This window comes from Megascapheus bottae, chromosome 1, assembly GCF_031878675.1.
Source record: "Megascapheus bottae isolate mThoBot1 chromosome 1, mThoBot2.hap1, whole genome shotgun sequence".
In the NCBI taxonomy this organism is placed as follows: Eukaryota; Metazoa; Chordata; class Mammalia; order Rodentia; family Geomyidae; genus Megascapheus; species Megascapheus bottae.
The window spans coordinates 453,875-474,684 of NC_143509.1; the positions used below are offsets into that span (position 1 = coordinate 453,875).

Sequence of the window (20,810 nt, forward strand, 5' to 3'; positions counted from 1 at the left end):
ACAGGTTGTGCTACCTCCTCCCGTTCGTTTCCTGTGCGTGTCTTGTCCCTGTCCCCGCCCCCTGCCCCCCTGCTCCAGCCTGGTACCAGACTGAGCTCTTAAAAGACTGGACAGTCCACCCATCACGCTGTGGGGGGGGCGGGGGGATGCACAGGGTTCAGAGCTGAAATCCTAGCTCTCAGGAGGCTGACCTGAGGACCACAGTTGGAAGCCAGCCTGCGCCACACTGTTACCCCACACTGAAAACCAAAGATGCTTCAGGCCCGTGCCCGGCAGTCAGCGGCCATCTCCACAGGAGAAAGGAGAGGAATCAGGACACTGGCATGTGCAGGCCCCGCCCATGGGAGCCTTGGTGCTCCAGAAGGAGCAAGAGGGGCTCACGTCTGTGACTGTGGCAACAGGGAGACATCCAGGGAGAGCCCAATGGGGCCAGGTAAACTGCCCATGTCCACCCCCAGGCCCAGTGGCAGGCCTGCGCACACCAACTCTAAAAGGTCTCCCATCTGAGGGCTTTTGCCTGCACTGTTGCCCCTTGCTTCTTCCCTGGCCCCCATCTTTCCTTAGCAGGGCTGAGGACGGCACAAGGGGACAGAGCTTGGGAAACACCAAGTACTGGGCCAGGCTCTAGCCCTGAGCCCCGTGGACAGTGCTATGTGGCCCAAGGAGCAGCACAGGCCTCTCGGGTCTGGCCAGCCCCAGGGAAAGAGCCGGACATGCGGTGCGGGGGAGGCTTTATTTCACAGAGGGAGCCTGGAAGGGCAGCAGGCAGCATGAGGGGCAGGCGGGGTGCGGCTGCCCCTGGCCTGCTGAGAGAAACTGAGGCCAGCCAAGGGAGGCCTAGCCCAGGGTGGGGGTGAGAGAACCAGGGCTGAGGGACAAGGCCCCCCCCCTCTGGGCACAGTCTCTCCCGCTAGTTGGCAGCATGGCCCAGTCCTGGCTGCCCCGCCCAGAAAGGGATAGAGCCAAGGGAGGGCATGAGCATGGAGCCTGGGGGAGTAGGGGAGCGGGGGGGGGGGGGGGGGGGGTTCATGGTGTGCGCAGGATGGCAGTCACCTAGGCGGTCAGTTCCGGGCAGCGATGACCACAGAGAGCGCCACACCTCCCAGGGCCACGGCGGTTGCCCCAAACAGCCACTTCCATGGAATAGACTGTGGGAACAGGAAGACAGTCAGTCTGGTCTGCCACAGTGGACACCCAGTCCCCAATGCCACCACCTGACAAACTCCTACACATTGGACCTCAAAGCCCAACCCCTCAGAAGACTGAGATCTGAAGATTATAGTTCAAAGCCACCCCTGCAAGAAAGTCTGTGAGACTGCCTCCAAAACTTCAGAAAAAGCCAGGAGTGGCACTGGGTCTCAAAGGGTAGAGTGCTAGCCTTGAAAACAGAAAGGCTGAGGGACAGCACCAAACCGCAGAGTTCAAACCCTAGGACTTGTGGGATGTGCACATCTCCACAGCCTCGGAGTGGGGCGGGGCGGCCGAGGACAGAGGCAGGGGCACTCACCCAGGCCCCCTTGCCGGGGCACTTGGCGGGCAGCCGGCTGGGGTTTCCCAGCATCTTGCGGTACAGGGCGGTCTCCGTGCTGCGCTGTGCAGCGTGCTTCTTCACCAGCTTTGACAACTCTGCGTGGATCGTCTGTGCAGGCGGGCAGCAGGGCCAGGCTGAGGAGCCAGGCCTCTGGAGCCGGGGGAAGCCAGGGAGGAGAGGCAGCCCCACCCCGGGCAGGAGGGACGCTCACCTTGTTGGAGGGTTCCAGCTTCAGGGCGGCTCTCAGAATGGGGATGGCCTCGCTATACTCGCCCTGCTGCGCCAGCACCTGTAAGCAAGGACATGCACTGTGCCCGCCAGCCGGGCCCAGAGGACCGGGAGGCTGATGGGCAGGGCCAGGAGTCACTGTGCCCAAAACCGGTGTCCTTCCCGGCCAGTTCTGTGTGCCTAAGCTTTCCACTTCCCAGAAACCCAGCCTCCGCAGTACTCTGCACCCAGCAGGGACTTAGGGGAGGGGGGGTGGGAGACCAAACCACCCCAGGGGAGACCAGGGAGGGAGGCCCCCCACTGTGCTCCAAGGTACCTGAGGGCAGGGGTGGGGCGTGGGGGGGGTTGGGATGGGGGGGGGGAGACAGGGCCCAGGGTGGCCAGGCCGCACCTTGCCCTTGCGGAAGAGCGCCTTGACGTTGTCCGGCTGGTGCTGCAGCACGAGGCTGCAGGAGCGCAGCGCTGCGCGGTAGTGGTCCAGCTTCAGCTGCGAGGCCGCCAGGTTGTTCAGACATTTGACCTTCAGCTGCAGCAGCTGCTCCTCCTCCTCAAAGCTCACGTCCACTGGGGGCGACAGTGCTGGTTGCAGGCTGCCCGGAAGGCGCAGGGCCCAGGTGGGGACACCACCCAAGGCAGCCCTGCTGGGGCAGGGTCTGGAAAAGTTCCAGAAGGCCCAGCCCTGGCGGTGGGCAGGGAGGAGCGGTCACCTTTGGCGCTGGAGGTGATGGCCTTGATGGCCAGGTCGTAGGAGTTGGCCGCCAGCACAAAGTCCGCCCGCTGGTAGTGGGCGTTGCCGCACTCCCGCTTCCGGTTGGCCAGGGCCACTCGCTCCTGGCCGGTCAGCATCTCCAGGTCCGGCCCATCCACTGCTGTCTTCAGGGTGACCTCCAGACACAGGGCTGCGTGCGGGGGGATGTAGGGGCTCCTGCTAGGAGGTGGGGGCCAGGCTGGGACCGGTGCTCTGGGAGGCAGGGTGGGCCTCACCCTGACCCCCCCCAGGCCTGTGCCCCCTGGGCCGCCTGGCCTCGCTGCAGCGGAGTGGGCAGCAGTGGCACACAAGCGTGCGGTCCCGTTGGCTCTCACCTGCCCTGGGGGCCGTAGCAGTACTTGGAGTCAGCGGTGACCATGGCCGTCTCGCCCACATCCATGAGCGGAACGCTGAGGTCCAGCGCCTGGGGGTTGGGCAGTGGGGTCAGGGATCAAGGGTGCCCAGGCCAAGGGGACCCACGCCTCCCGCCCGGCCGGCCTGGCCCCACCTGGATGACGTCGCAGTCGCCCAGCGTGAAAGACAGCTCGGGCTCCTCCTGAACGCGAGCCCCGTTCTCCAGAGACATCTGCAGGCGCACGGTCACTACCTGGCCCTTGGCTGGACGGCTGGACCCGGGCGGCCCCGGCACCAGCGTCTTCTTCCTCAGCAGCCCATTGCCTGCCGAGGCCGGACACCGCATCACCGGGCAGTCCACAGCACTGCAGGCCCTCGGACAGGACCTACGCACCTCTCAACGGCCGTCCTGTGGCTGCCCGGGCGGCTGAGGGCTGGGCTGGGATTGCACCCAAGGCCCTCTGGGTGCCCTCCATGGGTGGAGCTACACCCCAGTCCCAACAGGACAGGCCCGGGGGTCACACTTCACGAGGATCCCCTCAATAAATCCAGAGGCACTCTCAGCAAATGGGGGGATGGATCCCTGCCCACTTCAGAAAACCAATGTTGACAATGCAACAGTGGCTGTTTGGGGGCCCGGATTCACACCCCAGATACCGAAATCCAGCCTGGTAGCATCTGGGCCTCAGTTTACCCCAGCATACACAGAAATATGGGGCGCTGCCAGCAGCAATGCTGGATTTATGCAACACCTGCCAGGCACAGAGAAACACCTGGTAAAACAAAAGCTAACTCCCAGAGCCCACCTCACCCACCACACACACTGCCCTCACTAGCAAAGTGAGAACTGAGAGCTGAGGACTGCCAATCAGAGCAAGCAGGGCAGGAGAGTCCCTGAGACCTCTCTCCAGTTCACCAGCAAAAAGCTGGAAGTGCATCGGTAGTGTAGTCTCATTCTTGTCATCTTAGCTACTAGGGAGACAGAAAACTAAAGGTTCAAGGCCAAGGTTCAAAGCCAGCCTGGGCACAAAAAGACCTGAGGCTCCTATCTCCAATTAACCACTAGAAAACGGGAAGTGCAGCTTGGCTCAAAGGTAGGGCAGTAGCCTTGAGCTGAAGAGCTCAGGGACAGCGCCCAGGCAAAGATCAAGCCCGATGACCCCCCCCCCCAAAAAAAAATATAACAGAAAATTCCCCAGGAAACTCACCTCCAATTGACCACTAAAAACCCAGGCTGTGAGTTCAAGTCCCAGGAGTGACACACCGACACTCAACGCTTTGTATAGAATTGGGCTGGGAACATGTGCCATGGTAGAGTGCCAACCTAACTAGCCTGAGGACCCACTCACTAACTGCAGAGAAAACAAAAAAGCTTTTTATATAACTTTTCAATGCTATTAAGTAGCCATTAACAGTTGTTCTCATGCCTAGGGGAGGTCTCTTGGTTTGTGCTGTGCAATCCAGGCTGAACACAAGCCTTTCGTAAACCAAGCAAGCGCCTGGCACTGAGCCCTACCCTGCTGCTCTGGTACCACCCCAAACATTCCAAAGTGACCCTTCCCACTATGTACCCAGGGGTCACCACCCCCAGGTGATCCCAGCACCCACATGGCAGCTGCACACTGAACAAACAGCAGTGCAAGCAAAGCAGGAAAAATATGACTGGCAGCCTGGTTGGGTGGGCTGAAACCCTATCCCTGAGAAGGCCTGGGAATGAGCCGCCACCTCAAGTTCCAGCCCAGCCAAGATTCTCACAATCTCAGGACAACAAGACAAGCTTTTGGCTGTGTGGCTCTCAGCAGGTGACTCAGCTTCTCTGGGCTGCTACAAACTGTTCTGGGAGACACAGCAAGAATGACACACACACATTCAGAACAGAGCGGGAGCCACACTCTGTCAAACAGTCACCATCCTCACCGTGTGTGACTTGAAACTCTCACAGATAGAAGATGGAGATAGCGGAGGCGGGGGGGCCTCTGCCAGGATCCCTTATGACCCATCACCACTCACCCAGGATGTCTAGCCACTCCTCTGGGGCTGGGGCGGGGGCTGGTTCAGGCTCCATGGCTGCCAGAAACTCTCGGGCAAGGGCTCCAGGCTGGTCAGTCTCCTCCACTGCCGGCTGTCCCATGTCCTCCAGAGGTGGCAGCTCACTCAAGTCCCCATCCTCTTCTTCCTCTTCCTCCTCCTCCTCCCCTTCTGCATCTTCAACGCCATCCAGGACCTCAAAGTCCTCCAGTGGAGGGACCCCAGCAGCTGGTGGGGCAGCAGGATCGGTGGGCTCGGCCCAGGACGCCATGCTGGGGACGGGAATTGGCCCTGGGGACAGAAGCAGATGAGGGTAAGAAGGCCACCGGAAATTCTCTCCCATGGCCACTCCATGCTTTGGTTCAGCTCGCTGTGTGACTCAGTTTCCCAACTCCACACAGCCACTTCACAGCAGCCTGAGCACCAGGTCCGGAGCCCCACTAAGCGTTCAGTTGATTATTATTTCAATGTTTGTGTGTGTGCACGTGCGCCCGTACAGGGGGACCTGAAGGAAGGGTTTCGAGCACTCCTTTGGCTTTTCCATTCAATCCTGGCCCTCTACTACTTGACCCACAGCTCCACTTCCTGCTTTTTGCTGAGTAATGGAAGAGTCGCTGACTTTCCTGCCGGGGGTGGCTCTGAACCTCGATCCTCAGCTCTCAGCTGGGATTACAGAGCCGCAACCCAGGGAAGAGGACAGCTGCCACATTCTGCAGAAAGGAAACCCAGGCCTGAGGGGCAAGGCCACTGGTACAAGGTCACACAGGGAGCGCGGCCACCAGGAGCAGGACCTCGGGTGGGGGCTGCAGACTGCAGACTCGGAGCGGGGTCCCGGGGTGCAGCCCCCAGGAAACGGCGAGCCCACCGGGGTGTCCGAGTGCCCACCTCCAGCTTCCACTGCCTTCTCCTGACGGGTGCCCTCCCCCGAGGGCCCGGCGGGCGCAGAGCCGCCGGCCTCTCCCCCGTCCCACGCCCACCCTCCGCCGACCCGGGTGCCCGACGGCGCCCCCAGACCCTCTGCCCCACCAGGCCCCGCACGTCTCCCCAGATCCCCTCCCCCCCGCGGGGACCCCGCTCCTCCCCCTGCTCCCGCCCCGCCCCTCAGCCCCGGGCCGCCCCCCGCGTGGGCAGCGGCGGCCCTGACCCCGGCCTGCCGTCCGTCCGTCCGCGGCCCGGGCCTGCGGGGCGCCCCGACCACACGCCGGCCCCCGCCCTGCGCCCCGGCCCGGCCCGCACCTGCCCGGCCGCTTCCGGGTCCGACCCCGGCCCCCTCCCCCCGGCCCCCGCCCACAATGCCCCGCGCGGCGCGCGCCCCCTCCGCCCCGCGCGCCCCCCGCCCCGCCGGCGCCCCCCGGCGCGGCGTCCCGGCCCCCGCCGCCCCGCGAAGCCCCCGCCGCCGGCCCGCGCCCCGACCCCCCCCACCCCGCGGGCGCCCCCGCTCCGCGGCCCCCGCGCGCCCCGCCCGCTCCCCGCGGCCCCGCGACCCCGGCCGCCGCGCGGCCCCCGCCCCCCGCCGGCACCCCCGCCGCGCGGGCTCCGCGGCGCCCCCACCCGCCCCGGAACACGTGCCTGCCGTCCGGGACCCCCGCCTGGGGTCCTGCGCCCCCTCCCCGCCCCCAGCCGCGGCCGCCGCGCCTCGGGACCCGGGCTCCGGCCTCAGGCTCCGCCCCGCCGCGCCATTGGCCGCTGCCGCCGAGACCGCGGCGCCCATTGGCTGGCACGCACGTCCGTCCCGGGCGCGGGCCCCGCCCCCTTCCTGCTTATCCTGGCGAGGCGTTCTTAAAGGCGCAGCAGCCTCGGGAGGACCGGGGCGGGGGCGTGGGGCTGAGCTCACCCGGCCGCGGGACGGCGCCCCCACCCCAGCTCGCAGAGCTCGAGGCTGCCCGGAAAACGCTGACTTCAGCGTCCCCTGACTTCAGATGCCCGCCGAAGTCCCCGGGACCCTGGACCCTAAGGCCCCCAGGGGCTGGGGCACGAGGGTTTCCCCAACTGTGCCTTGTGCATGCTGGCGGCGCCCGCCCGGCGTGCGCAGGGGTGATGCGGTGTGTGGGAGTTCGTGGATGTGGTTTGGCGTGTGCCATTGCTGGGACTTGAACTCAGAGCCTGGTTGGGACCCGGACCTTTATGGCGCTGTACCCCTTGAACCACGCCTCCACTTCCTGCTAATCCCCAGTGATCACAGCTTGGGCTGGTTTCAGACTCAAACCTCCTGAGTAGCTGGGATTACAGGCACTGTCACTAGCACCTGCTGTAGAGGTTGGGATGTTTGTCTCTTTTTTGCCCAGCTTTCAGAGCTCAATCATTGCATGAGTCACACACTGGCTTTCAGAGTTAACTTAATTTCTTAGATCACAATTCCCACTGCCTCCTACAGGAAGCCCTCCCTGAGCTCTCCTGGGCTTGCTTTCTTGTTACTGTGGTCAGCCTTTGACTGATCTGCACTTACTGGGGATCCTGAGAGGTCTCACTCCATGCTCCCACCACACACACTTCCATGATTATCTTTTCGTGAACTCAGCTTCCAGAGCTTGCTCCCTGCCCCTAGTGGACTTTGCTTCAACCTCTGCTCCTCTGGCTGTGTTTAGCCTGGATGCTGTCCCTCAACTCTTGCTCAGAGCTAGCACTGCTCAGTACTACTTACCACTTGAGCCATAAGCTCACTTTTTTCTGGTGGCTAATTGGAGATGAGTTTCCTGATCTTTTCTGCCTGGACTGGCTCTGAACCACGATCGATCCTTAGCTCTCAAGCTCCTGAGTAGCTAGGATTACAGGTATGCAACATTATTGCCCAGTTTTTCTCTTTTGAGACAATCTCACTATGTTTCCCAGGTTGGCCTTGAACTCCTGCATTGGTCTCCTGAATAGCCTGCGAGGGACCACCTTCCTTTTTTTTTTGTGGCAGTCCTGGGGCTTGAACTTAGGACCTGGGCACTGTCCTTGGGCTTTCCCAAGGTTAGAGCTCTACCACTTGAGCCACAGCACCACTTCTGGCTATATCTATGTATGTGGTACTGAGACCCAGGTCTTGGTGCAGGCTAGGCAAGCACTCCACTACTAAGCCAAACTCCCAGCAGTTATCACCTCTCACTTACTAAAGAAAAGGAGGCCCAGCAGGGCAAGCTAGGTGACAGATCTGACAGAAGACAGGATGCAAGGTGGCCCTACCCCCAATGGCCTCTCCAGCCTCAGACAGAGGTCAGTGGCACAGCCACTGGCAGATAAATCCTGACTGCACCTCTGGCTCATCCTCCCCAGAGAAGGAAGGCTTCCCCACCCAAGCAGGTCTGGCCCAGCCCAGGACAACCTCCATCTCACTCAGGCTCAGGGCAGAAGAGTCCACACAGGCCATACCCTCTCCCTGCAACTCAGAGGAAGGAAACATTTCCGGGTCACTGTGCACAGGACATTGGGGCACAGTCAGGGTCCCTGTCTTGTTGTGTGGTGTCCAGCAGAACCCTAGAAAGGACCACGAGAAAGCATGGTCTCTCCCCCTAGGGCCTCTGCTGTGGACTTCATTCAGGCCAAGGCACACATCTGCAGGGTCCCTCTCTCAGCACTGGCTGAGTATGGCTCATGAGGCCAGGATGACAAGTGTGAGCCATTGGTGCCTGGCCCAAGGAAACCTCTGGGCGGAAGAGATTTACCACCTTTAGCATCAAGAAGGCACTGGTTCGAGAGAGGATGGTTGCATGCCAGTAACTAATACAGCCATTGGTGACAACGCACCTGATAAACACCTGTGCGTTCATAGTCCCTGGAAAACAACCCGCTCCTGTTTACAGAACTGCAATGAGAAGTTACAGAAAACGACTGGGGCAAACAACGCCTTGATCACTGCCGCCAGCAAGAAACTCAGGTAGAGAGAGCCGAGTATAAACAAAACTAAACACACTACGCCAGCCAGGCTGCCGGCGGCTCGCACCCCGAGTCCCGGCTGCTCAGGAAGCTGGAAGCAGCCGAGCCTCGAGTCCCTGGGGTTCTGGTCTCCCACTCACCACCGAAAACCCCACAAGTGGAGGAGCGACCCAGGTGGTTGAGCTCCAGCCTGGAGGGGAAGCCCAAGAACCGCGCCCCCAAACGAAAATGAGAGGGGAGAGAAGGGCACAAGGACGCCGGCGGAGCGGTGGACGTGCCCGGGGACGAGCCGTGGGAGCGGGAAGGGCCGCCCGCTCGGCCCCGGCCCGGGCCTCCCGCCCCGCGGCCTCCGGGCCGCCTCCTTCCGGGAGGCCGCGGGACGGCGCGTGCGCGCCAGCGTCTGCGCGATTGGCTGCTGGTTGTGACGCACTTGCAAACAGAGGCTCTCCGCCAGCCCCGCCCCTTCCGGCCGCGCCCCCCTCCCTCGCCCACGCCGGCCGACCTCCGAGGGAACGGCGTAGCCCCGCGCGACGGCGCTCACGCACTGTGCGTGATGACGTGACGGCGGCGCGGACGCCATCCCGGAAGCGTGAGCCAAGCTGCCAGATGTGCAGGTGCTGCCGCCACCGACGCCGTGGCTGAGTTCGGGCTGGGGCTCGGGGCTCCCGGGGCCGCGGGGGAGCCGGGCCGGGTCGGGCCGGGTCGGGCCAGGCGCGCCCTCCGGGTGGCCGTGGGGTGGGCGCGGCGCGGCCCACATCTGGGCCTCCTGCGTCGCCCGGGCCTCAGTTTCCCCCCTCGTCGCGGGCCCGGGCGGGCCGCGGCAGCCGAGTCCGCCCGTGCCCAGGCCGGAGCGCCGCCCTGCTGGTGCCTCAGTTTCTCCACTGGCAGGGGCGGGGCCCGGGCGCGGCCTCGGCCCTGCGCCGCCTCCTCCCGCGTGGGCTTCCGGGCCGAGTTCCTCCTTGAGGGCAAAGTTTCTGCGTGGAAACGCGTGTGTGTGACCTTGGCCCGGAGTCTGCGGGCCCGGGAGGCCCGGACGTTCAGTCCTGACTGCACTGCAAGCCCTTGCGCGGGCTGTGGAGGCGCTGGGAGCCGGAGAGGACCCGGGTGTCATGGTCTCCAGCCAGGCCCCCGTGTCCCCGGATGGCACTGTGAGACCTTGGTCCTTCTGTCCACTTTCTAAGTAGGAGAAACCCCTGGTCACACAGCCTCCTCTGGCTCCCGCATTTGAAGCTGAGAGCCCCTGTGACTGTGGCCCCGGAAGGCTTCCTGGCAGTGGCCGTTGAGGGTGGATGTAAACCCCCGAGTCCTCACACCTGGGAACCGTTCTTTGAAGAAAAGCCCCATTTGCAAATTCTTGTCTGTGTATCTGGTGGATATTACCTATTTTTGTATGTATTTGGAGTTGTTTTTTTTCCTTTTTGACCCTACCCCTTGGGCCACAGCCCCACTTCCGGTTTTCTAGAGGTTAATTGGAGATAAGCGTCTCAGGTCCTTTTGTGCCCAGGCTGGCTTTGAACCTTGATCCTCAGATCTCAGCCTCTTGAGTAGGATGACAGGCGTGAGTCACCACGCCCGGATGTTTCTTTCTTTCTTTTTGCACTCTTATCACGGACCCACCTTTTTAGCTGTTTTGTTGTTGTTGTTGTTTGTGCTGTTTATATTATTTGGGGCAGAGCTTGAACTACCAATCTTGTGCTTCTGGATAGTGTGTGTGTGTGCGTGCGTGCGTACATGCACACATTTCTGTTGGGGCAAGGCATGCCCCCTCAGCTTTTTCACTGAAGTCTTCCACTCTACCTGCGCTACAGCTTCTATGTGTGAATGTGAATCACTGGAAATGAGGCTTTTCTGTTGGCCATTAAATGTATTCAGGCTGCCAGTGGCTCAGTTCTGTCATCCTAGCTACTCAGGACGCTAAGATCTGAGGATGGTGATTCAGAGCCAGCCTGACAGGTTAGACCCTGAGCCTCTTCTCGCCAACCACCAAAAAACTAGAAATGGATCTGTGGTTGCAGTGGTTGAGCACCAGTCTTAAGCAGAAAAGCTCAGCACCACACACCCTGAGTCCAAGCAGTCCAGGCACCCCAAAATAAATAATGTGTGCAGCCAGACATGGTGCGTCACCCCTGTAATCCCAGCTACTCACGAGGCTGAGATCTGACGGTCGTGGTTCAAAGCTACCCCGGACACTAAAATCCGTGAGACTTATCGCCACCAGAAAACCGGAAGTGGTGCAATGACTCAAGGGGTAGGGTGGGAGCTTTGAGTTGAAGAGCTCAGGGATAACACTCAGGCCCAGAGTTCAAGTCCCATGACCTACCAAATAAATGTGTGCAGCCTGAGGCAAGCAGAGTCCTGAGGGTCAGGCCGTGACGGCCCCTCCAGCCGTGGCTGATCCTGGCTGTGCCAGGGCAGCTGGGAAGGGCAGAGCCGGCTGGGTGCCAGCCCCACAGCCTAGCTGAGCACGCCTGGAATTCTTGATAGTGTGGGAGGCGAGGTTTCACAGTTGGGTTTGTTGTCTATCCTTGCCAGTCCTGGGCCCAGCAGCTCTGAGGGTGGGTCCAACCCTGCCCTCCTGGCACTGGCACCTGCAAAGGGGTCCATTGACCACCACAGGAGTCCCAGGAGGAGGTGCACCCAGAGCCAGTGAAGACAAGAAGTGACCCAAAGTGGGCACGGCAGCCACGCCAGTGATGCTGGCGCTGGGGTGTGTGTGTGTGTGTGTGTGTGTGTGTGTGTGTGTGTGTGTGTGTGTGTGTGTGTGTGTGTGTGTGTGTGTGTGTGTGTGTGTGTGTGTGTGTGTGTGTGTGTGTGTGTGTGTGTGTGTGTGTGTGTGTGTGTGCAGAGGCAGGACAGGTTCCAGCACAGCCTGTGCAACACAACAGATGTTTTTGGGGTTTTTTTTTGATGCCTGCTGTGTCACTTGAGCTACAGCTTCACTTCTTTTTTGGTAGTTAATTGGAAATAGTTTCACCAACTTTCCTGCCTAGGCTGGCTGAAGGTGCTACCCAGATCCCCACATCCTGGGCAGCCGGGGCACAGGTGGGAGCCACTCATGCCCAGTTTCTGCAGGGGGGCTGTGGGTTGGGTGGGTGGTACATAGGACCCCTCTTACTTTCACCAGCTGTTCTTTGCAGGGTTCAGAGGGGAACCAAGCCCTTGTGTTTGGTAGGTAAGAACTGGCCATGGACTTGCAGCCCAGCCCGGTGTGACCCCTTTTAGCTCTCAAGCACCCCCATGGCAAGCCAAGGCTCAGGTGGCAGGTTTTCAGGGGCCCCGTGTGGGCTCACCACAGTCCCCGGCGGCCTCATTTCAGGCAGTGGAGGAGGAGGAAGAGGAGATGGATGCCCCAGACTCTGCCTCAAGGCTCTTCTGCAGCCGTGTCCTGAGCATGGTGAACGCGGAGGACGTTGATGCCATCATCCTTGCCCAGAAGAACATGTGAGCAGGGATGCAGGGATGCCACCAAGGCACAGAGGGCTTTCCCTGTCCCCAGGGCGCTCATTCTCACGCCGCTTTCCCAGGCCAGGCCACACTTGCAGAGGAAGTGAGCAAGTCAGCCAGCTGGCCACCTCGAGTGCTCATGGTTTCCTGGCTGGGCAGCGTGGCCTGGACTGGACTGGGGACAGGCTGGCTGGGACAGCCGCTCTGCAGATGGCTGGGGCGGGGAAGAGCCCGCCTGCCCTGAGCCCTGTCCAGCTCTCCCCGATCTGGGAGCCATGGAGCTGACCCCCAGAAGCCTGGGGGCTCCTTGCCCTTGCTGGGACTGGGCACCTGGCCACAGAGGACTCATGTAATTCCAGCCCAGCCCAGCCTGGGGGCGCTGGGACCCACTGTGGCCCTACAGAAGGAAATCCCAAATCCACTGGCCTCTGTCCTGGGGGCTGGGGACAGAACCCAGGGCCTCATAGGCAGGTGATTCACCGTCTGGTTCTTTGAGGTCAGACCTGGCTCCAGCGTCAGTGCTGGGTGCAGCGAGGCCATGTGTCCCTCCTTTGGCCTCACTCAAAGGACCCCAGGCTGCTTGCTGTGGCTCAGGGTTTGGCTGTTTGTCAGGCCTGCGCCTGCATGGCCTATCCCCACATTGGGAGCCAGCGCTGAGGTTACTGCTCTCCTCGAGGCACAGTGAGGGCAGGGGGCTGTATCCCCAATGTCCTCTCCAAGGTCCCGGCCTCCAGAGCTCACCATCTCTGGAAAGGCCATAGGCTGGTGACCAGGCCTTCAGTTGATGGGCCTTTGGGACGCATCTAAGACCCAGATCACACATAGGGTACTCGGGAGCAGGGTGTCTAAGTGGGAAAAGGAGTTGGCTAGGTTTCTGGGACGATGAGTCCACATCTGTAGGCCACGGGATGGCACACGCCAAGACTGGAGGAGAGGCGGGCAGGGAGGGAGGTCTGGAGGGAGGGCAAGGCTCACATGGGCTCTGCCTCCAGGCTGGACCGCTTCGAGAAGACCAATGAGATGCTGCTGAACTTCAACAGCCTGTCCAGCGCCCGCCTGCAGCAGATGAACGAGCGCTTCCTGCACCACACACGGACCCTCGTGGAGATGAAGCGGGACCTGGACAGCATCTTCCGCAGGATCAGGTGAGCACGGCACCGCCCTGCCCCTGCACTGGCTCCACCCCCCAGCTGGTCCGTGCTCATGGCTTCACTGCACAATGGGGTGCCCAGGCACCCTGGCTCTGAGATAGAAACTGCACTGGAGGCAGGGAAGCTGGGCCCACACTCAGGCCGCCTCTCCGGAGGCCGGAGGGGCTCTGGAATTCATTCTCCACACTGGGAAGGAAACAGACCCGGCTGCCAGGCTCGTGGGTTCCTCTAGCTTCTGGCCCCCACAGTGCCAGAGGCTCTGGAGACCCCATCAAGGCTGCCACAGTCGGCAGCCCATGCCAAACCTTGTCCATGGGTATCACTGGTCTTCTGCCTTAGTCACACTGGGGCGTCTCAGGAGGGTGTGTGAGGGAAGGGGGGCCCCCCTCCCTCATCCTCACTGGGGTTCTGGGCTCAGGCTGGCCTGGCCCTCACCGAGTAGCCGAGATGACCAGCACACATGCAGCACACAGGCTGGGCCCCAGCTCACGTCATGGGCTCCACACAAGTCGACCTCCCTCCCCCACAGTAACCTCAGGGGAAGCAAGCCCACAGCACCCACTGGGCACCCACATTCTCCAAGGTGCAGATAGCCGAGTGGAGGGCAGGGGGCTGCGCTCCAGACCCCCTCCCCCCCCCCCCCCCCCCCCGCCAGGCTCTGTAAACACAGGAAGCAGCTGCACTCTGGAAAGTTAGAGCCCAAACAAACCCTGTGTGTTCAGGATAACTCGTTCCAGGAGTTGGGGTGTGAGGTGCAGAACCTGGCGCCTCTCCCTGCTGGTGGGCCTCAGCCTGAGGCTAGGGGTCTCCCAGGGGAAGAGCTGTGAGCATGAGGGGCCCGGAGACGCCGAATAAGGAGGGGATGGTGAAGGCGTCGTGGGGGAGGAGGGTCCCCACCAGGTCACCTGCGGGGACGGCAGCCTGGGATGTCCAGACAGAAGTGAAGACTGGGCAGGTAGGCAGGGCTCTGCCAGAGGCAGACGCGTCTAGCCTGTCCCTTCCTTCCCTGCAGGGCACTGAAGGGAAAACTGGTCAGGCAGCATCCGGAGGCCTTCAGCCGTAAGTGCCGCCCAGCACCTCTGCCTGGGGCCAGGCCTGCTCCAGCAGCTGGCGAACCTGGGAGAGCAGGGAGGGCATGGGGCCACGCCTGCCTACCCCCGTGCCCCATGGGGAGGCTGAGTGTGGCCTGAGAATAATTCTACTCCCCTTGAGCGTGTGATCCCCCCCACCCAGGCCTTGGTCTACAGCCACTGGTGGGGGGCACCTGGTGCCAGAGGACAGGTGACATTATGGCAGATGCAGTGAGGCACCTCCAAGGAAGGACAGAGCCAGGAGCAGAATTCCCAGCTTCCAGCTGCTCACACATACTCGGCACCTGCCATCCCAGGACACACACGCACGTGCGCACACGAGCACATGCCCCTGGCTTCTGCCATCCCCAGAGTGGCCCCTCTGCCGTGGTCCCATCAGCCGTGGGGAGTATGAACCCCTGGGTCACTGGCATTCAGAGCTGGGGTTCCTGGCCTGTGGAGCAGGGGCTGGGACATGGAGACTGGGTCCACACTGGCTCACCCCAGGCCCTGGCACGTGTAAGGCCACAGGAGCTCACCGGCAGCCCCCCTGCCTCAGCCTCCCCAGTTCTGGGGTTGCAGTAGTAGTTGTGCCTGACACTGGACCCTATTCTTGTTAACCCCGAAAGATTGCCTGCCACAACTGGGCCTCAGTTTCCCCTGATGAGTAGTGTCCTCCAGCCAGACTCGGGCAAAAACTCAACTCCATCTAAAAAGTAACAGGGGGGCCGAGAGTTTGGCCTAGTGGTTAAAGTGCTTGCCTAGCATGCACGAAGACCCGGGTTCGACTCCTCGGTACCACATACATAGAAAAAAGCCAGAAGTGGTGCTGAGGCTCAAGTGGTAGAGCTCTAGCCTTGAGAAAGTCCAAGGACAGTGCTCAGGCCCTGAGCTCAAGCCCAGGACTGGCAAAAAAATAAATAAATAAATAAAATAAAAAATAAAAGTAACAGGGCTGGGGCGTACCTCAAGTGCCAGAGCCCACCAGCAGGCTCGAGGGTGAGGTTGCGTGTGCATGACCCATGCCCTGGGCCTCCGGCAGACATCCCAGAGGCACCCCTCCTGGAGGACGATGAGGACGACCCCATCCCCCCCAGCATCACCACCACCATCGCCACCTCGGAGCAGAGCACCGGCTCCTGCGACACCAGCCCTGATGCCATCTCGCCTGCCCTCAGCCCTGGCTTCGAGGACCTGTCCCACGTACGGCCTGGCTCCCCTGCCCTCAATGGCCACAGCCAGACAGATGAGGAGGAAATGGCAGGACAGTAGCCTACTCTGGGCCCCCAGATGGCTGGCAGTGACCCTCATCAGCTCTGCCACCCAGGGCTCCCTTCCGAGGGTGTGAGGCTCCTGGGGGCCCCATTCCCTTCTTTTCCTGCTCCGAATGCCTCTCTTCTGTAGGTCTGGAGCCATGCCTGGGCTCCCTCGCCTGGCTGGAGCTGCGGGCCAGGCACACAGAACTGGAGCTGCGGGCCAGGCACACAGAACCTGCAGTGCTCCGAAGGCTCCAGAGACCAGCGCCAGCTGCCGCTGCTCTGCACTAACCTGGCTTCCCAGTCCCTCGCTTTGACAAAAGTATCCAGCCTTTTCTCCAGTTGGTACCTATCAGGACTCCAGGGCAGATGGAAGGTTCTAGATGGAGGGAAAGCGAGCGACTTAGCCCTGAGTGTTGAGGCCTGTGCTTCTATGAGCAGAGCACAGACCCCAAAGGGCCTGGCAGGAATCTTGGGGGTTTCTGGAGCCACTGTGGAAAAGAATTTAAGGGAATATTTTTGTACCAGATGTTTACAGATGCTGGTGAGGAGTTATCAATAAAAGACTGTTCTCAGAAAGGGAATTTGGTCCTCCGCTGTGGCTTCCTTCCCTCGGGCGTGGAGCGCAGGTTGTGGGCCCTGTTGGGAGCCGCGGCAGCCCGCAGCAAGAAGCCGGGAGTGGAGCTGTGGCTCAGCGGGGAGAGCGCCCGCTCTTGACGGCGCCCAGGCCTTCGGGTCAAGCTCCATGAGCCGCAGGCTCACACTGCTGGGCTGGGGAGCAGCCGGGTGCTGGAGCTCGGCGGGATCCACGCGCGGCGGGGCGGGGAGGAGACAGGGCCTCTGCCCATCGCCCACCAGCCCTGGCCAGGGCTCCAGCGGAGCTCCCGGAAGTCTGGCTGTCCCCCTCCAGCCGCTCCCTCCGCGTCCGGGCCGCGCCCGCCCCGGTCCCGCAGGCGCCGCCCCGAGCCGGCGTCCGGAGCCGGCTGCCCCCCGGCCCGCGGGGCTCCCGGGCCTCGGCCAGCGGCGGGGTCCGGCGGCGGGGTCCGGCGGCGGGCGGGGCCCGGCGGGCGGGGCGGGGCCTGGCGTGGGTCGCCGCGCACGCCCCGCCCCCGGCCGGACGGCCGCCAATCCGGCGCCCCGAGGGCGGGGCGGGGCGGGGCCGGGCGCCGGCGCGGATTGTGACGCGCGGGCGGGGCGTCCGCCGTGCGCAGGCGCCCTCGGCGGGGAGCCGGCGGTTTCCGCTTCCGCCGCCCTCTTTCTCATCCACCCTGCGGCCGAGCGGGTCGGTGGCGTAGGTCTTGCGGGGTCGCGCCGGGCCGGGTGCGGGCCGCGGAGCGCCTCGCGGCCCCGGGGGGCGGGGGAGGGCGGCCGGGGCAGGCAGGGAGGCTGCCGGGCGCGCGGGGCCGCGGCGGGGCCCGGAGTCCGGGGTGGGGGCCCGGGCGGGTCGAGTTGGCGGGGAGGCTGGGCCCGGGCCCCGTAGTGAACGTCCCTGCGTCCCAGTTCCGCCCTCCATGGCGGGCCCCGGGGCGTTAGGAGGCAGCCGCGTCGCTCCGGCCTTGCCCTTTTCTGGCTCTCCCGCCACGATCGAGGCCGGGCCCCCACAGGGCCGTACCCGCTCCCCTCCAGGGCTCTGGGTGCGCGTGAGGCTGCAGCAGAGGCGACAAGCGGCCTGGGCAGGAAGGCGAAATGGGGCATGTGACCTTAGGGCGTGATCTAGCGGTCCAGCACAGGCACCGAGCCCCGCGCCTGCCGTCCTGACCACTCAGGAGGCTGAGGGTCGAGGTTCTAGGAAAACCCAGTTAACTCCTAGCAGTGGAGCTGTTTCAGGTGGTAGATCCGTCGGTCTTCAGTCACAGTTCTGAGGTTCGTGGCCCAATACGCCAGTATTGGCGTAGAAATAAGCCTGCCCAGCTTGCCCTGGAATCCATTCGTCAGCACCACATTAACAAAGGGCCAGGAGTGGGGCTGGGCTACGGCCCAAGTGGTAGAGTGCTAGCCTTGAGCCCAGAGACCTGGGTTCAGGCCCCCAATATGGCTTGAGGTTTTTGGGGAGCAAGCAAGAAGCATTTAGTGCCTCCATTGGTGGCTTCTCAAGAGTAAGGTAGAGGCCCTTATTAGGCTGCATGCCTCAGAGTGGGGTGGGTGGGCTGGAGGGTTAAAGGTCTCACTCTCCAGTGCTCCCTGCAGACGCAGCCATGCAGATCTTCGTGAAGACCCTCACGGGCAAGACCATCACTCTTGAGGTCGAGCCCAGTGACACCATCGAGAATGTCAAAGCCAAAATCCAGGACAAGGAGGGTGAGTGGCTTGGGATGGACTATCTCCCGGGAGCCCTTGGCTCCCTCAGGGTGTAGGGTGGAGTGGGTCATCTCCCTCTGGGGAGCCACTCCCCTCGACTGACCCTCTGCTTCCCTGCAGGCATCCCACCTGACCAGCAGCGGCTGATATTTGCTGGCAAGCAGCTGGAGGATGGGCGTACCCTCTCAGACTACAACATCCAAAAAGGTACAGGGTGGGGACTAGGCCAGGTAGCCAGTAATGCCTGGTCACCAGCTGGTGGGCTTCAAATGACCCAGGCTGGCTGGGAGTGTGGCTCAGTGCCTCTTACTGTCCACAGAGTCTACCCTGCATTTGGTGCTCCGTCTCCGAGGTGGCATCATCGAGCCCTCCCTGCGCCAACTGGCACAGAAGTACAACTGTGACAAGATGATCTGCCGCAAGTGCTATGCTCGCCTGCACCCCCGTGCTGTCAACTGCCGCAAGAAGAAGTGCGGCCACACCAACAACCTCCGCCCCAAGAAGAAGGTCAAGTAAAGCTGGCCGCCACCGAGGGCCAGGGCGGCCTCTGCCAGCCCCGTGCCCACCGCCTAAATAAAGTTTCCCTTACCTAGACTGGAGCAGTAACTGGTGTCCATTGCCTGGTCTGTGGGGGGAGGGGCCGAAGCTGGGTCTCCCCATCCTCTGGTGTCACCTTGCTCCTGTTGGGGTGCTGTGGACAGAGTGTGGGGCAGACCTGTGACACGGGGAACGCAGGCAGGGTCCTGCTTTGGGCAGAGTGGGGTCTCATTTGGCACTTGGTGTGTCTGTGCGTGGAGCCAGATAAACCCTGTGGCCATCAGTGGAGTGATGGATCATGCATTGTGGAGGCCAGAGGAGCTGGGCCCCGCAGGTCTGGGAGGTCTGCAGTGGACATGGAAGTTACCCTAAATGTGCTTGGGGTTGGAACCAAGCATCTTACTTGTGGTTCATTCTGGGATGAGCTTGGGTGCCCAGGGTCTGTACAGGTCAAACTTAAGGCTGCTCTAGGCTCAACCCTGAAGGATGGGACCTGCAGATCACAATTCAACCCTAGCCCGAGCAGGAAAATGAGCCTGCTCTGTATTAAATACAGAATCCATAGGTGCCACTGCAGCCAGAACAGAGCGCCAGCCTTGTGCAGAAAAACGAAGGCGGCCCAGGCCTTGAGTTCAAGCCCCGAATTGGACCCAAGACTATGTGTTCTTCCTCCTTTGCTGGCCGGCAGCTGGCGGGCGCGGGGCCTCGCCGCGTGCGCCCCCGCCCGGCGGTCCTCCTGGCCTGCAGGCGGCGCTGCGTCCTCGGCCGGCCGCGCCCGGCGCGTGGCCCCAGTGCGCAGTCATGATCGCAGCCGCGGCCGTCGTCCCCGCCTCGCCGGGAGGCGAGCCGGCCTGGCCCTGGGTAGGTGAGGGGGGCGCGGGGCGGGCCGCGGGGGGCGCGGGGCGCCGGCCTCACCCTCCGCGTGAACTCCGCCCCGCAGAAGGAGGCCCCGCTCCGGACGCTGGTGCGGCGCATCCTGCAGCTGCAGGCTGAGCGCGCGCAGGCCTTCCGCCGGCTGGAGAGGTGAGTGCGCGCCGGCAGGCCGGGGGGCCGGCGGGCGGGGCGGCAGGCGCCGGGCCGCGGGCTCACGACCGCGTCTCCCGCAGCGCCCACCGCGAGTACCTGCGCAGCGGCCCGCACTACGACTTCCCGCGCTACCGCAGCGCCGTGCACGAGGTGACCCAGGCCTTCGCCGCCGCCTCGCGGGAGGTGCTGGCGGTGGAGGCCGAGCTGTCGGGGCCCCGCGCGCAGCCGCTGCTCGCCGGCCACGTGCGCAGCCTGCAGCAGCTGGAGCAGACGCGCCTGGCCGTGGTGAGCCCCCGCCCCTCCGCGGGGCCTTCGGGCTCCCCCACCCCGCCGGCTCCTCCCATCCGGGGACCCCTCCCCAGGTGCACCTCCTCCCCGCCTGGCGCCCCTTATTCCTGCGGGCTCGGGGCCCCGCCCACTCCGCCCCTACAGCCAATCCGAGCCGCCTCGGAATTGACCCGGTCTCCTCACCTCCCCGGCGTGCTCAACGCGCGGCCCCGCCCCTCCGGAGCGGCCGCTGCCCGGTGACCCCCCCCCCCATTGCCCACTACTGTTCTCCCCACTAGGTGGCCCAGCTGCAGCTGCTGGGGACGCCCGAGCTGACCGGAGGACGGGAGGACACTGAGCAGGCGCATCGGCTGAAAACCAAGTGAGCGCAGGGCCCCCGCCCGCCCCCGGGGTCTGCAGCGCATCCACTGGCGCCCCCAGCCGGGCCCACGCAGGCCCTGTGCGCGCGGGCCTCGTCCTAACCCCCGTGGGTGTGGCACGCGGCCGCACACGTGCCAGGCCGCCCTGGGCACGCCCCAGCCCGGTCCCCGCGCGCGCCCCTCCCCCGCCCGCGGGTGCTGCCTGAGGGTTGGCAGGCGGGAGGGCCCGGGGCTCCCCCCGCAGCCCTCTCCAAGCGAGCTGCGCAGCGGCGACTAATTCGGCCCATCTGGGTTTATTTATAGTTCCCATCCGCTCTTGTAGGGTAATTAAAACCATGGAAGCCATCAGCGAAGTTCTGCAGGACCTCAGGTTGGATGCGGAATCTGCCGAGTGATGGCGGGTCCCTGGAGACAGCCGAGGGAAAGGGGAAATGAGGCCGGCGCGGCCGGCCCAGGCCTGACCGCCAGCTGGCCGAGGTCGTGCCCCGGGACTCTGCCTCAGCCCGTGCCCTAATAAAGCTCTTCCTCTACTGCTGGCGTCCTTGCCATCTGTGCTGGGGGCTGTGGAGGACCTCTGCCCCGCTCCAAGAACACCGGGTTTGTTAGGAGCAGACCCTGGAGAGAACGTGTACACAAG

The 20,810-nt window shown here is 63.2% G+C and overlaps 4 protein-coding genes across 12 annotated transcripts; 3 read left to right on the plus strand and 1 right to left on the minus strand.

The window, feature by feature from the left end:
- Positions 1–714: 714 nt before the first annotated feature.
- Positions 715–8,831, minus strand: Fkbp8 (FKBP prolyl isomerase 8). 5 transcript variants are annotated; one of them, XM_090334432.1, is made up of 9 exons: positions 8,616–8,831; positions 4,872–5,180; positions 3,016–3,185; positions 2,843–2,931; positions 2,467–2,687; positions 2,151–2,323; positions 1,743–1,820; positions 1,508–1,639; positions 715–1,148 (listed from the first exon to the last, which is right to left on the minus strand). In XM_090334432.1, exons 2-9 carry the CDS (start codon positions 5,158–5,160, stop codon positions 1,062–1,064), a joined length of 1,239 nt encoding a protein of 412 aa, XP_090190558.1. In that variant the 5' UTR covers positions 5,161–5,180; positions 8,616–8,831; the 3' UTR covers positions 715–1,061. The 5 variants fall into 5 exon arrangements, with proteins under 5 accessions (XP_090190558.1, XP_090190584.1, XP_090190549.1 ...); XM_090334458.1 differs by lacking the exon at positions 8,616–8,831 and adding an exon at positions 6,459–6,566 and having other exon boundaries at positions 2,467–2,684; XM_090334423.1 differs by lacking the exon at positions 8,616–8,831 and adding an exon at positions 6,459–6,566.
- Positions 8,832–9,249: 418 nt separating this feature from the next.
- Kxd1 (KxDL motif containing 1) lies at positions 9,250–16,243 on the plus strand. Of its 4 annotated transcripts, none has more exons than XM_090334519.1 (6): positions 9,250–9,358; positions 12,061–12,185; positions 13,181–13,333; positions 14,352–14,398; positions 15,452–15,612; positions 15,814–16,243. In XM_090334519.1, exons 2-6 carry the CDS (start codon positions 12,085–12,087, stop codon positions 16,225–16,227), a joined length of 876 nt encoding a protein of 291 aa, XP_090190645.1. In that variant the 5' UTR covers positions 9,250–9,358; positions 12,061–12,084; the 3' UTR covers positions 16,228–16,243. The 4 variants fall into 4 exon arrangements, with proteins under 4 accessions (XP_090190645.1, XP_090190636.1, XP_090190664.1 ...); XM_090334510.1 differs by lacking the exon at positions 9,250–9,358 and adding an exon at positions 9,797–9,892; XM_090334529.1 differs by lacking the exon at positions 9,250–9,358 and adding an exon at positions 11,544–11,786.
- Positions 16,244–16,864: 621 nt separating this feature from the next.
- Uba52 (ubiquitin A-52 residue ribosomal protein fusion product 1) lies at positions 16,865–18,569 on the plus strand. 2 transcript variants are annotated; one of them, XM_090334684.1, is made up of 4 exons: positions 16,865–16,947; positions 17,853–17,963; positions 18,084–18,170; positions 18,283–18,569. In XM_090334684.1, exons 2-4 carry the CDS (start codon positions 17,861–17,863, stop codon positions 18,477–18,479), a joined length of 387 nt encoding a protein of 128 aa, XP_090190810.1. In that variant the 5' UTR covers positions 16,865–16,947; positions 17,853–17,860; the 3' UTR covers positions 18,480–18,569. The 2 variants fall into 2 exon arrangements, with proteins under 2 accessions (XP_090190810.1, XP_090190819.1); XM_090334693.1 differs by having other exon boundaries at positions 16,911–16,956.
- Positions 18,570–19,256: 687 nt separating this feature from the next.
- Positions 19,257–20,703, plus strand: Rex1bd (required for excision 1-B domain containing). The gene is made up of 5 exons (XM_090334649.1): positions 19,257–19,361; positions 19,441–19,523; positions 19,607–19,811; positions 20,093–20,175; positions 20,496–20,703. Exons 1-5 carry the CDS (start codon positions 19,302–19,304, stop codon positions 20,566–20,568), a joined length of 504 nt encoding a protein of 167 aa, XP_090190775.1. The 5' UTR covers positions 19,257–19,301; the 3' UTR covers positions 20,569–20,703.
- Positions 20,704–20,810: the final 107 nt, after the last annotated feature.

Excerpts from the sequence above, each read along its gene's own strand:
- Fkbp8 (XM_090334432.1), bottom strand. The coding sequence starts at position 5,160 with ATGGCGTCCTGGGCCGAGCCCACCGATCCTGCTGCCCCACCAGCTGCT. Across the intron at positions 2,688-2,842 it reads TGCTACGGCCCCCAGGGCAG|CAGGAGCCCCTACATCCCCC; the intron begins GTGAGAGCCAAC and ends CCCACCTCCTAG. Across the intron at positions 1,149-1,507 it reads GCCCCGGCAAGGGGGCCTGG|TCTATTCCATGGAAGTGGCT; the intron begins GTGAGTGCCCCT and ends CTGTTCCCACAG.
- Kxd1 (XM_090334510.1), top strand. The coding sequence starts at position 9,854 with ATGGTCTCCAGCCAGGCCCCCGTGTCCCCGGATGGCACT. Across the intron at positions 13,334-14,351 it reads AGCATCTTCCGCAGGATCAG|GGCACTGAAGGGAAAACTGG; the intron begins GTGAGCACGGCA and ends CCTTCCCTGCAG. Across the intron at positions 14,399-15,451 it reads GCATCCGGAGGCCTTCAGCC|ACATCCCAGAGGCACCCCTC; the intron begins GTAAGTGCCGCC and ends GGCCTCCGGCAG.
- Uba52 (XM_090334684.1), top strand. The coding sequence starts at position 17,861 with ATGCAGATCTTCGTGAAGACCCTCACGGGCAAGACCATCACTCTTGAG. Across the intron at positions 17,964-18,083 it reads CAAAATCCAGGACAAGGAGG|GCATCCCACCTGACCAGCAG; the intron begins GTGAGTGGCTTG and ends GCTTCCCTGCAG. Across the intron at positions 18,171-18,282 it reads AGACTACAACATCCAAAAAG|AGTCTACCCTGCATTTGGTG; the intron begins GTACAGGGTGGG and ends TACTGTCCACAG.
- Rex1bd (XM_090334649.1), top strand. The coding sequence starts at position 19,302 with ATGATCGCAGCCGCGGCCGTCGTCCCCGCCTCGCCGGGAGGCGAGCCG. Across the intron at positions 19,524-19,606 it reads GCCTTCCGCCGGCTGGAGAG|CGCCCACCGCGAGTACCTGC; the intron begins GTGAGTGCGCGC and ends CGTCTCCCGCAG. Across the intron at positions 19,812-20,092 it reads AGCAGACGCGCCTGGCCGTG|GTGGCCCAGCTGCAGCTGCT; the intron begins GTGAGCCCCCGC and ends TCTCCCCACTAG.